General features: G+C 37.3%; 1 protein-coding gene across 1 annotated transcript; it reads left to right on the forward strand.

Moving 5' to 3' along the window:
• The first annotated feature begins 2,773 nt into the window (after nucleotides 1-2,773).
• On the forward strand, nucleotides 2,774-11,165 carry LOC115437118 (kelch-like protein 40a). Its single transcript, XM_030160240.1, has 6 exons — nucleotides 2,774-4,047; nucleotides 5,182-5,342; nucleotides 6,515-6,622; nucleotides 8,010-8,195; nucleotides 8,419-8,568; nucleotides 10,744-11,165. Exons 1-6 carry the CDS (start codon nucleotides 2,917-2,919, stop codon nucleotides 10,853-10,855), a joined length of 1,848 nt encoding a protein of 615 aa, XP_030016100.1. The 5' UTR covers nucleotides 2,774-2,916; the 3' UTR covers nucleotides 10,856-11,165.
• Nucleotides 11,166-14,318: the final 3,153 nt, after the last annotated feature.

Below are 14,318 nucleotides of genomic sequence, written 5' to 3' on the forward strand. Positions count from 1 at the left end.
GCATGAACTGAATTAAAAGCATTTTAAAGCTTTTTTTTGTTTCAATCCTAAATCTGGACACTGTTTGGTTGTAATTATTATCGGTAGTTACCATCTATTACCACTAGATGTCATAAGTTGACCGCACAGCTCCTGCATAAACTGAAGATGAGTAGTCAGTTATTTACATCTGTTACAAGACATAGAAAACATGGAAGAAGCAAGAGTTCATTGTCCATCACTATTAATAGTTATATTATTACATTACAAATGACAAATCCAATAATATCCCACCATGGTTTGACTCAAATCAGATCTTTACTCATGACTCATGACTTCAACATGCTTGACTAATATCTAATTTTTCCGCAACTTCTTGGCTTTAAAAATTCTTATCAGCAGCAACTGGAAGTACTTATTGAGGTTATTATTGCCAAAGAAGGTTTAACAAGTTATTGAATATAAGGATTCACGTAATTTATTCAGCAGCACAATGAGTTTTTAATAATTGTGTTCAGTAAAGACATGAAATATTAAAATTGTGTGTGTGGTATTAGATTAACCTTCAAAGATCTGATCAGATATAGTTTTGTTCTGTCTGCCAAATGCAAAGAAAAACAAATCCAATCTTCTGTCCCCTTCATTTGACGATGTAAGATAGAACATACGGTCCTCTAAAGGTTTTTCAAGTGCCTCATCCGATGACTGTTAACTGGAAAAGAGAAAGGACTGTACTCAAGAGGGGCTCACAAAAGCACTGTGGCCTCTCCTAAACCTAATGCTCTTCGTGCTGTTTTTTCTTAAACATGAGAACTCTGATATCCTCCAGAGACTACTGTTACCTGTACACTGTGTATAATGTAATTCAGTACATTCAATATGGTAAACTGTTCCTTTGTAAATGTCAGTGTGTTTCACTGGTCAAGGCTGTGTTTGACAGAGGTGCAAAAAGTATCTAGATTTACAACTTAAGCAAAAGTACCAAAACCACACTGATACTTTTACTTAAATCACAGCCTTGTTTAAATATCAGATTCAGATTCAGATTCAGATTCAGATTCAGATTCAGATTCAGAATTAGAATACTATATTAACCCCAGGGGGAAATCTTTGTTACAGTTGCTCCGTTAAAATATAACTAGCGCGTTGACCCATTGGGAACCATGGATTCTAGATCCTCTGATACAGTTCATTCCTTTTCTTTCTTGGTAAATTCCACTGGCATTTTCAGTTGAATAGCCACTCAGCTGGCATGTCTGTTTCTGCACATGAAAACTGACACCATAGCAATGTGGCCCTATTGTTTATCTGTTGCTAGGTAACCCACTTCAATGATGAGTCTATGATTCTGTACGTAGCAACGTGATTGGCCATTGGGAGGCCAAAATATTGGTCCTATTAACTTGCCGTTTCCACTGGCCTTTTCCTTGACCATAAATACATAAGTATGCCAAACTGCCGCAGTCAGCTCTTTCCGGATTTTGTGTGATGCCCGAGATGCACATACAGAGTCCACTTTCCTTTTATGATACAGGATAAAAAGTAGCAAGAAAGAAATTACCAATATAGCAAAAAATTTGCACATGTACTAGACAATATATTATCAATATGATAATTAAAGAAGTATATAAATGGTGTGCATCCAAGTAGTATCAGTAAAATGTAACTAAGGCATAAAGTCAGAGTAGCCATGGAGCAGTAAAGCAGTGCCAGACAGTGCTTTAATATTTTATATGATTTTTTAAAATTATATTTAATTTCTGCATCAGTGTGTACGTTGTATTTTACTGCTGTACGTGGTCATTTGAACTTTTTTATACACTGATGGTGGTGTAATCGGCCACCGGAGAGGCATCAATGTCTAAAAATTTAATCTTTCATGAGTCCATAGTAGTTTTTTGAATTTCCAATGGACAGATGAAGTCTTTTGGATGAGTAATGAAACATTTTCAAGAAACCGGTCTAGTTGAATGTCAAAAAACTGGGCAAATGTGAACTTACACAGAAATATTTCATGAGTCCAACTATGTTCATACTGTCTACTAGAACTTATACAGATTTCCTTTTCTTATTACCTCCGCCAAGGAGGTTGTGTTTTGCTGGCGTTGGTTTGTCTGTCTGTCTGTCTGTCCATGCGCAAGATAACTCAAAAAGTTATGGACAGATTTGGATGAAAATTTCAGGAAATGTTGATACTGGCACGAGGAACAAATGATAAATTTGGTGGTGATCGGGGGGGCACTGATCTAACTTGGCGGAGGTCTGTGCTTTTCTAGTTTACTACAAGTGACCCTTCTGAGGAAGGCTACAGGTTGTAGCTGAAACATATCAAGGTAAAAGAATTAACTTTTTTTTCCATCTGTCTGACAAATAAGAAAAGGAAATCTGTAATATTTCATGAGCTCAAGGAAAACACTGCTTTCAGTGCTTTCACGACAATGCATTTTCCACTTAAGACTAGTTTGTTTAGTTTAGGAGCATAGAGAGTTTTTTTTAATCAGTTCATAGAAAACATTCAAGTATGATGTAAAAGCTGAAGAAATAAGCTGAAGTACAAGTACTGGCATTTCATTAGAACAAAGGGAGTGTAAATATCACTCCAGAGTGAGCTGTTCTCCTGGGTGGAACATGCTGTCACCCTGTGCTTAGTCATTCAGCTGTTTGTGGAAGTCTGTGTGGGTCAGGGGTTTGGACACGTTCTCCTCCCCGTCCACCAAAATGGATTCTTCAGCTTTGTGGGGATCCTGTCTATAAATACCGCTGACTTACAGAGTGTGTGACAGCCACAGACAGCTGCAGCCACCGGCCAGCCAACCCGTGGAGACCATCCACAGCAATCTGAGCTGCCCATCAGACAGCAGCCCTTTCTGCCTGTTGAAGGGAGTAAGCAGGGTGCTCCTCTGAGCCTCTCCCTCCTGGAAAACGCCACAGGACAAAATGGCTGCCATGACTATAGACCCGGCAGAGCAGCCACGGATGTACCAACAGACTCTGCTTCAGGATGGACTGTGTGACCTGTTGGAGAATGACAAGTTTGTGGACTGTGTCCTCAAAATCCAGGACAAAGAGTTTCCCTGCCACCGCCTGGTCTTAGCAGCCAGCAGCCCCTTCTTTAAGGCCATGTTCCTGTCTGATCTGGAGGAGAGCAAGAAGCGGGAGATTGTCCTCAAAGATGTGGAACCTGGGATCATGGGAATGATCCTGCGCTACTTGTACACCTCTGATATTAATCTGACAGAGCAAAACGTCCAGGATATCTTCATGGTTGCCAACATGTACCAGATCCCGTCCATCTTCTCTGTATGTGTGTCCTACCTTCAAGAGAAGCTGGTGCTTGGTAACTGCTTGGCGATCTTCAGATTAGGTTTGCTCCTGGATTGTCCCAGACTTGCACTTGGTGCCAGGGAATTCATCTGTGAGCGATACCAAGTGGTTATCAGGGACCAGGACTTTCTTCAACTCAGCCCAACTGAGCTGGCCATCATCATCACCTCAGATGCCCTGAACATTGAGCGGGAAGAGGTGGTGTTTGAATCCCTGATGGACTGGGTCAAACATGATGAGACAAGTCGCCTTAAAGACCTGCCGGAACTGCTGCACTGTATCCGTTTCCGGCTGATACCTCTGGATTATTTCAAAGAGAAAGTGGAGCGTCACCAGTACATCCGGTTCAGCCAGGACATCAAAAAAGACCTGGATCTCGTCAAGGATGCTCACAAAGGGCGTCTCCCAAAGCCGACGAAGCCCAGCAGAGATGGAGCAAAGGGTGGAGAGAGGAATGAGGAGGATGAGGATGATGATGAGGAGGAGGAGGGGTACCTGCCCGGCATACTCAACAACAACCCTCGGTTTGGGATGTTTGAGATGGAGTTGATACTTATGATTAACAACACAGGGACCGTGGCCTATGACCCGGTAGGAAACGAATGCTTTGTAGTGTCAGAAACTACAGACATCCCCAAGAACCACAGCAGCCTGGTCACCAAGGAGAACCAGGTGTTTGTTGTTGGAGGACTTCTTTACAATGAGGAGGACAAGGACGAGCAGTTCAGTTCATACTTCCTCCAGGTATAAAACCATCAGAAGGACCACTTCACATATCAGCATGAACACCTAATATAACAGCAATATGACTGTAAAGACTGTCAAGTACTGATTTTTATGTCTATCTGACTTATTTTAAGGAATTTTAACCTCAAGGAAAGGCAAGTTTATTTGCGTTGCACATTTCTTAAACTATTGCAGTTCTTGTGCTTTATATAAATATTAGGAACATACAGAAAAAAATCCAAAGAAGTGCTTATATGAGAGGCTCCAAATACTAAAAGATGTGATTAAAAGAAAGGACAGAAAATATTTGATCATAATTAAAGAATAATATAACCTTAAAGAATGTTAAAATGATTCAAAGTAGACACATACCCATAATTAGTCCAGCGAAACATGTAGATAATTTGAATTCAGTAGCAGGAAATTAAGAAAAATAAATGTTTGTAACCAGATAAAAATATTTTCAAAGTGACATTTTGCAGGTAACATCACATACTAAAGTAGTTTAGATTCAAATTCAGAATACTTTATTACTACTTAATTGTAAAATCAAGTCAAGTTACTTTATTTGTACCAGTGACAAAATAAGATAATAACAAGTGGTGCCAGTCACAACAAACCCCGCCCCTCGCACGAATTGTAGCTTATTTTGGCATCTATCCAGCTGATGTCACTGGCAGTCTATTAACCCAATTTGGTATGAATTCAACCAATAGTTTTGCTGCTACAGACATGTGAAATTTTTCCCATTACGAGTAAATAAAAAAAAAAAAGAATAAAAAAATTCATAGAAAATTGAAAATTTGACCTACTTTTCCCAAAATGTAATGACATCTATTCTCAGTCACTGGTAATCTATAAACCCAATTAGGTAAGAATTCAACCAATAGTTTTACTGCTAGTGTTAACAAAGGACAAAAACATAACAAAACAAAAAACATAACCTCCTTGGCGGAGGTAAAAAAACACTAATTTGACTATAATCTAGCATGTTACATATATATAAGCAGTACATAGAGCTAATGTCATAACTACCTATTGCCACTGTTTCATTTTTCCCTTTAAAATCAACAGAATCCTTATCTCTCATATCTGATGTGGGTTTGTCGAGTGTCTTTTTCCCTCCTCATCTGTTTCGTTCTTCATTTCCAGTTTGATCCAGTCAGTTCAGAGTGGTTGGGGATGCCCTCACAGCCCAGCCCTCGCTGTCTGTTTGGTCTGACTGAAACTGAAAACTCCATCTTTGTTGTGGGAGGAAAAGAGTTGAAGGAAGGAGAACACGCCCTGGACTCGGTCATGATCTATGACAGACAGTAAGTACATGTACACTCTACAAGGGGTGTCAAACATCTGGTCCACAGGCCAAGACAGAGCCACAAAAGGGTCTAATCCAATTCAATGTGAAAAGCAAAAATTACACAGAAGATATTAACAATCAAGGGAGTCAAAACGGTTTTAGGTCAGGGGCCACATGCAGACCAATATGAGTATAATATGAATATACGTGGGTTGGACCATTGAAATAATACCATAAACTTTTAACAATGACAACACCAAATTTTTGTATTTGTTTTAGTGTACAAAAAGTTTAATTACATGAACAATATTCTGCCTGTTACAAAATGTTTTGTGCCTTTGTAGCTCCCCTGTGATCTGTAAATTGTGTAAATGATAAGCTGAGGTGTAAGATTGTTAAAACTGCACTTATTTTTTTAAAAAGAAATTTCAGGTTGTTCATGTTATTCACATTTTTAAAGGATAGTTTGTTTACGTAATCATTTTCATAAGGTGATTTTACATTTTACTAGTGCTGTCAAACAATGAAAATTTTTAATCAAACTAATCACAGGGTTGCTGAGAATTAATTTTGATTAATCACGATTAGATATCATGCATTTTTAATCTATATTAATCGCATTTCATCTGGCACGAGCAAACAGACTCAAGAAAGAAGGCACTTAGCATGTTTATTAAACACCTTCAACAGTTTCAACAAAACAACTTGAAACAACTGTTCTGTCTTGTTTTTTTTGTACTCATATTTCCATCCAGAGGGCCAACATGCTGTTTAGTGTCTTCTATCTTTATGGGTCAGTTCTGCTGCCTGTCACTACCGGATCAACTGCCCTATTACGCCAGCGTGACAGTAAATCTATTTGGACAAACTGTCTTAAATGCATTGCCAGAGACATTCAGAGTCATTCTGCACTCCAGATGGGTTAATTGCATCAAAATTTAAAATCAGATTAATCATGATGATGAATAAATCCACGTTAATGTGTTAAAGAAGAATTTCAAGTTGTCATTATTTGTAGATTATTATGTAATTATTTTACTGGTCTGACCCATGTGAGATCATATTGGCTTGTATGTGACCCAGAAACTAAAAAGAATTTGACACCTCTGATCTGTTCCAGAATATTTAAATCAATGCAGTAAATGTGTAGTTTTATATGACATTCATTCTTGTTCATTTTTTCCTCAGGTCTTTTAAATGGGGTGAGTCGGACCCTCTGCCTTACCAAGTGTACGGTCATGGGACTGTATCACACAAAGGCCTCATCTATGTCATTGGAGGAAAGTCTGAAAGCAAGTATGTGATGTTCCAGACTTTATAAATATATATGTTTGATATTGTATTTGTGAATTACATCTTGGAATGTGCTTCATTTCTTTATCTAGACCCCATTAGTCTCCACCGAGGCAGTGGCAGCAGGCCCACATACAACAAAACAAGGCATACAACCCAGCATTAATCATTATTTCATATAATAGGACATAACATAAACCAGGATGAAAATATCCACAGCAAACATCCTGGACACCAACACACAATGCTTTTAACAAACAAAGCAAAAGAAAGTAAAAGGAAGAAAAATATGAGAATGCCATAACCAAATCCTTGTTGAAGATGGTTGAACTTGTTAAAGGGGTTATATCAGGTATTGGTATTCCAGACCATCAATATACAGATGCAGACAAATGTTTCCAAATATTTAACATTACAAGGACTGTCATTTTGTCCCCACAAGAATAATCTTAATTTGTCCGTAGGGCTCCCACTCATGCAATGCACCACATACCAAAACTAGTCTGCATTCAGTGTTGTATGAATGAAATACTGGAAAGTCACACTTGAGTAGAAGTACAGGTACTCTACCAAAAAATGACTTTGGTAGAAGTTCAAGTCACCAACTGAAATGGTACTCAAGTTAAAGTCTTTAAACATCTAGTATTTACTGTACTTAAGTATAGCAAGTAATCTACAATTAAATGTACTCAAGTAATGGAAGGCAAAATACAAGTAAATGTTAAAAACAGTCAAAGGCAGTCAGAATTTGGAATACTGCAAAGTTTTTCCAGGATTTTAAAATATGATAAAGTAAAAGACAAGCAGTTAAAATATTGAAAATGATGCCTAAATCTCACCTCAAAAACAAGGTAGGATTAGACTGCTGCTGGTATTAGAAAAGTCAGAATTAAGAAAAGAAACGATAAACTTCATCCCTCCCTTCTTCCGTATCTGCTGCCGTCTTACCAGATTGCTTCCATCCACTGCTGCTCACAACAACAGATTGCCAACAGGTTGAGTGTGGACTGTCATTTACACTCATGCATTACGTGATTAGGCCTAATGACAAATCAGCTCGATGACTTTGTAATCTCAGCAGTAAAAACATCAAATTTCCTTGAATTTGTTTTTGTAATGAATAACGATACTTTGCATGAAAAATGTATTGGAGTAGACGTGTGCATTTGAGTTAGGGAATGTAGCGAAGTAAAAGTGAAATATTACTTAGTTACTATACAACACTGTCTGTATTTAACCCCTCATTAGATCATGCATCACACATGCATACTAGGAGCAGTGGGAGTAAATGGGGTTTTCAGACCACATGGGAGTTGATTCCATTCTTTAATTGTGAAGCTTTGATTTCAGATGGTGTACTGAATGAGATAATGTCTGGTGTTTCCTACAGGAAGTGCATGAGGAGAGTGTGTGTCTACAACCCAACCAAGTTTGAGTGGAAGGACTTGGCCCCCATGAAGACCGCCCGCTCCCTGTTTGGCATCACTGTCCATAACGACCAGATCTATGTGATGACGGGGGTCACAGATTCAGGCCTCACCAGCTCCGTGGAAATCTATGACATCGCTAGCAACACGTAAGGCCACTGTTTGTCTTTTTTTTTTTTTTTCATGAGCATCTTATCTCATCATTATGAGGTGAAGCATCTGTCCACAGTAGTGAACTGACTCACTGAGAATGAATCATCAGGTCATAAAGTGCCACTCACAGTGTCATACAGTAAATAACAGCTTATTTAACAGCTTATTTACCAGCGTCATCACTTTCCTGTGTGTCTGTGTGTTGTTGTCATGTTCCAGGTGGTCGGAGTTCACAGAGTTCCCTCAGGAGAGAAGTTCCCTCAATCTGATCTCAATGGGAGGCTTCCTGTATGCAGTGGGCGGGTTCGCCATGATGCCTTCTGAAACCAGTGAGGAGCCGGTGCCCACGGAGATGACGGACATCTGGAGGTAAGAGCCCCATGTACAGAATACACCCCTGGAATTAACTGCATCTGAACATATCATTCATTTTAAAAGGTCTGAAGTGTAAAATCACAACAAGTAGGAGAGTCACATGACTTAAGTTGGAATTTTATTACTACTTATCACTTACTCAGTGTTACTTTTCAGTTCAGTTCAATTCAATTCAGTTTTATTTGTAGAGCCCTATATCACAACAAGGTTGACTCACAGGGCTTTACAAAATTTGTTGGATATAAAAACAAACAACAGTCAAATAAGCAGTAGATAAAGGAAATGGATGAACTTTTATTGTTTTATTTATTATTTTTACAATGTTTAGGACTTGAGACTTACCAAAGATCCCTTACTTATGATAATGGTTCTCCAATGGGGGGCATAGACGTTCTCTTGGGGGGGTGCGAGCACATCGGGGGGCGTTTTGAACGAGAAAGCTGAGAGGGGGATGCTCAGGCACAAATGGGGGGTGTTAGCGACTATTGTTGTACATGACAACGTTATACATTACTCGACCAAAGACCTCATGTAAACTCAGATGTATAACAGAGGCACATATTACACACCCCCGTCCCAAATTTTTTAAGGGGGGGTCAGCAGTAGGCATATGATGCCATTTGTGGGGCTTTGTTCAAAAAAGGTTGAGAAACACAGATTTATGAAGATGGTACCCAGTCCTAACATGACTTTGAACAAATCACAAAGAATCACATCATCTAGAGCTGCACATTTTATCGTTTGAACATCGTAATCACGATGTAGATGTGCGCAATAGTCACATCACAGCTCCTGCAATGTAGGAGGCAAATGAACTCAACATGTTCTCATCTAATTTCAAGGGTACCTGACATGCACTGCATGCAGCGAACCACCAATTACAATCGTTCTTAATCAGTTTGGAGTGAGACACTGGTAACAACACTGAAAAATGAGCAACGAACAAGAGAAAATCAATCAAATGAAGACTCGGTGCAAAAAAGAAAAGCAATGTAAGTTATCTGGAATTATTTTTCGGACACAAGAAGGATGATATTGAAACACGTGTTCTGTGTCGCCAGTGTCTTCCACCTGTTGCCACTAATTTGTTTGACCATTTATGTCAGCACCACACAGCTATTATATCCTCCTGAGTATTTTTTCATATCGCAATATATATCACAGGGTAAAAAAAAAAATCACGATGTCAGTTTTTTCCAATATCATGCAGCCCTAACATCATCCTTCATTTTATCAAAACTCTCACTTTCAACACATTTGGTGATACTTTGTCGTCACTCGACCAGATTAAAAGGTGTTCCAGAAATGTAACAGACTTAAAAATACAATATTTACTCTGTGATGCAGTGGGGTAGGAATGTAAAACTGCAGAAAATAAAGGAAATACTCCAGTAAAATGAAAAGCTTTTGAATGCATTAAAAATAGTGAATGACTTTCCACCAGTGTAAATCCACAGGTGAATATTTCAGAGTATTGCTGAGTTTACTTCAGCTTTGATGTAATATTTGTGTGCATGAGAAAACAGAGACAATGTCGTGTTATTTATCACTGCTTATCTATGTATAGTATGTATACCTGCTTGCATGTGTGTTTGGACATTGAGGGGTTCTATTACTTAACCCTTGGTATCCTGGTGGACATATGATGCACACTTTTCACTTCATGCTATAAAAGTTCATATTATTTTTCACAATTTGTTTCAGGTCAGAATTCAAAAGTTGTTAATTTTTGCATGATTTTTAAAAATCTGACCCAGCCACTAAAATCAGCACAATGGAACAATGGAAAACTTCTACACTAGCACCAAAGTGTCTCCAAAGTGAATTAAGAAAAAAAAAAAAAAAAAAAGCGCATTGACACATTTTAGCATTTTACATTTGACCTAGCACAAATATAATAATGCATATTAACCAGTGTAGCTGTTAATCATAAACATATTCCAGGCTACAAAAATCAGATGATAAGTAATCCAATTTTTATGTAGTATATCGAAAAAAACATTTTTTGGGCTTTTTGCATCAAAAAATATGTTTGTTTGTTTTTTTTACATCACAAACATTGCATTTAGAAAGGGTTAAAAATGACAATGGCTCAAGGTGATGACATACCAAAAAAAAGTTACAAAGTGTATGAATAAAGGGTTATATATGTTTGTTTTTGTCCCACAGATACGATGAGTCTGAGAATTGCTGGAATGGGATTTTGCGAGAAATAAGCTACGCAGAAGGATCCACTATTTTACCTGCTCGTCTCAACACACTCCGCCTCAACAAATTATAACTGAACTGATGTGAAGTCAATGATGTAACATTATCATAGAGATGAATTAGTGAACTCTATTGAGAAACTGGCCCCTTATTGTTGTCCTGGATATTAGTAAATGAATAGAAAAAGGATCCTCCAGCAGGGGGCGACAAGATGACATTTTTGGAAGGAGAAAAGAGAGGAAGCCAAATTTCCTTTATAACAAGTCCAAAGATTAATTTGAGAAATGTTTGTACATCTTTTTTTCTTTTTTTTGTTATACTATTTAATAAATTTTCTTTACCTGTTTACTTTGTTTAAAGCAGAAATAAAGATACTGACTGCTTGTGTTGCTTTGTATCAGCTGAACAGACACAGAAAACAGTGCAAATGGTTTTATTTCACACAAAAAATAAGACACTAACAACAATCATTAACGATATTGACATTATGAATAACCCACGGGTGAGGAACAGACAATTTTAAATGTAAACATTACTTTCCAGTTGTCACCTGAGCACTATAAGTCATCACCATAAAACACATTTCAGGCATATTTACAGGTTTCACATTATTTACAGCAACTGTGTGAGAGATTTAGTCTGAGGTACATTTCAGTCAGTTTCAGTTCAGTTATACACACACGAGAAAGGGAACTCAAGTGAATATTCAGAGGTGGCACCCACGTCAAACGTCGCATTACGTATACGAGCACGTTATTGCAGGGGGAAACAATCAGAAACATAAATAAACCTGGCATTTATTACATACGGTGTCATTTAGCTCCATCAAAGTATGACATACTACAATGAAATACATGTTTAAATCGCAAAAAATCTATGAATCAATACAATATAAACAAATCCATACAGTCCTCTTAACCCTCAAAGACCTCAACAGCTGCTGATGACCAAAAGCATCTTCTGATCTAAAACCAGTGATAACTTTTTAACCACTGATCCTATTATCTAGATAAAATGTAGTTTTTCACCTTTTCAGTGGCATAAAAAAATATCCATTTGGACATTTAAAGGCTCTGTAGAAAATATGGAAACACCATCATTGATTCACCAATAAAATACACTTTGTGTGACAGATGACAGTAGTTGAAGATGATTGTTTAAGATATATTTTGCTGAAAAGGTCACTTTTAATTCCAGTTTTCACTGTTTTGATACAATAAGCTTTTGATTTTCTCTGAGCTTTTATGAACATCTACATGGTCAGTAAAATAAATACAGGAAAATATTGGATTTTTACTGAAAAATGCAATATGCAAATAAAAATGATATAATAAATTGACATAAAACACTAAAAGAAAATACCCAGTGCTACTTTTGTGGCAGTTACAAGTTTTTTTTCTATATTTAACTTTTCATAAGTGCCTTATCACCATTTATTTCAATATTGTCCTCGGTATTTTGTGTTTTTTTTCCAATGAAAATTAGGTATTTTTCTATATTTAATTCACTGATCATGTAGCTGTTCATAAAAGCAAAGAAAACTGAAGATAAAGTAACTTTTTTTAACAAGGTTATCAATATCTGAACATAAAATCAAGTGTTTCCATCCACCGTCATTAATCCAACTCCATGGGTTTTACTGGTGAATCAATGTTGTAGAAGATGATGGTGTTTCCATGTTCACTACGGAGCCTCTGAACGACCATGAAAAGTTAACAAATGGTATTTTACACCAATTATTTACACGTTTTAATAGGATTAGTGGATCCACAAGTATTAAACAGTTTAGATCAGTAGATGGTTTTGGTCACCAGTGGCTGTTTGGGTCTTTATGGGTTAAATGTAGAGGAAAAAGTCATTTGCAACTCCCATAAAAATAGTTCTAGGTCTTTAAAGGTTAATTAAACGGTAGTTAATCACTTTTTTGCCACATAATTTACAATGTTCATATTGTTTTCAGTTTATGAACTAGGAATGAAATATGTCTGGTCCAAATAGTAAAATAACATTTGTTGAATGGCACTCAAACTAAACTACAATCCTCTGAAAACTGAGATAAATTTCACAAGTGAAGACCTTTAGTCTGTCCTCTGGAATGTTATTTCAGCAGTTCATGCCCTGTATTAAACTGTTAAAGCTAGAATAGCGGCGTCCAGTCGCTGGTTATGATATAGATTCCTGGTCGGTGACTAAAGCCTGACCGTCATTCATGCTGTTACCACGGGTCCCCTAAGCAACACAGGCCATTAGGTTAAGTGCTCCGAGTCCTCCTGTGTAGCACACCCTTTTAATAAACATCTTACCTCTTATAAGACTCAGCTCAACTCTGGCGCGATCTATCTGAACAACAGATGGAGATGGAGAATGCTGCTTCTCTTTAATTCACTCCAGTGGTCGTAAAGATCGCTGTCCCTACAGTATTCTGTCTTGGGTTTATTATAAAACTCTGAGAACATGCTTTGTACATTTTGCCAGAAGTAGGTCAGGTTGATCCATCGTGTGACTCATGAGTTTCCCTGTACACTCTATTGGCTTGATAGCACGTATCTGCTGATCAGTACACGGGAAGTTCTGTTCTCAGCATTTTTTCACCGTATAATGGGTAAAATTTCAAATGTCTGTAGCAGCAAAACTATTGGTTGAATTCATACCAAACTGGGTTTAGAGACTGCCAGTGATGCAGAATAGATGTCATTACATTTTGGGAAAATTAGGTCAAAGTTTTGATTTTTTATGAATTTTCTAATTCTTTTTTTTTTCCCCATTTACTTACAATGGGCGAAATTTCACATGTCTGTAGCAGCAAAACCACTGATTTAATTTATGCCAAATTGGGTTTATAGATTTCAAATGACCCAGACTAAATCTCACTACATTTTGGAAAAAGTAGGTCAAAGTTAAATTTTTTCATGAATTTTTAAATTCTTTTTTCTTCTCCCATTTACCTATAATGGGCAAAATTTCAAATGCCTATAAAAACATCAATTTTGTTTAAATTTACTTCGAACTTATTACATATATAGAGGCAACTGATATGCTGACATTGCCACACAAACAGACATGATAACATCAGCTGGATTGATGCCAAAATAAGCTATAATACGTGCGATGGGCGGGGTTTGCTCAGCCTGACACCACATGTTTGTTTTTGTTTTTAACACCAGAGAGTCCCAGGTTGACATCTAATAGTATAGTTACATGCTAAAAGAATAAGTTAATTGCACAATGCTGTCAAATATCTGAAGAGTAAATAAAAGAAGGAGAAACTACAGCTGTTTCCTGACAACAGTTTTCATTCTAACATGGTAGAAAAGTTGCCAGGAAACAAAAAGTTGCTCAAAACGTTATAAATTGTAACATGGAGGGAGGAATGGAAACTGTGGTGCTTTTCTGGAACCACTTTCAGTCTAAACTTGTAAGAAAGTAGTTATATTGCAGCTGAACAAACAATTAGCTTTTAGGTCTTGACAGCTGAAGTTTGTTGGAATCACAGTGAAGCTCTTTGTTACTATTATGTCAGTCAGATAGATAAATCT

This window comes from Sphaeramia orbicularis, chromosome 17 (assembly GCF_902148855.1).
Source record: "Sphaeramia orbicularis chromosome 17, fSphaOr1.1, whole genome shotgun sequence".
Lineage (NCBI taxonomy): Eukaryota > Metazoa > Chordata > Actinopteri > Kurtiformes > Apogonidae > Sphaeramia > Sphaeramia orbicularis.

Bases quoted from the DNA above. Each gene is read 5' to 3' on its own strand.
- LOC115437118 (XM_030160240.1), top strand. From the start codon at position 2,917: ATGGCTGCCATGACTATAGACCCGGCAGAGCAGCCACGGATGTACCAA. The intron at 4,048-5,181 runs GTATAAAACCAT...CTTCATTTCCAG, and splicing joins TCAGTTCATACTTCCTCCAG to TTTGATCCAGTCAGTTCAGA. The intron at 6,623-8,009 runs GTATGTGATGTT...TGTTTCCTACAG, and splicing joins GGAGGAAAGTCTGAAAGCAA to GAAGTGCATGAGGAGAGTGT.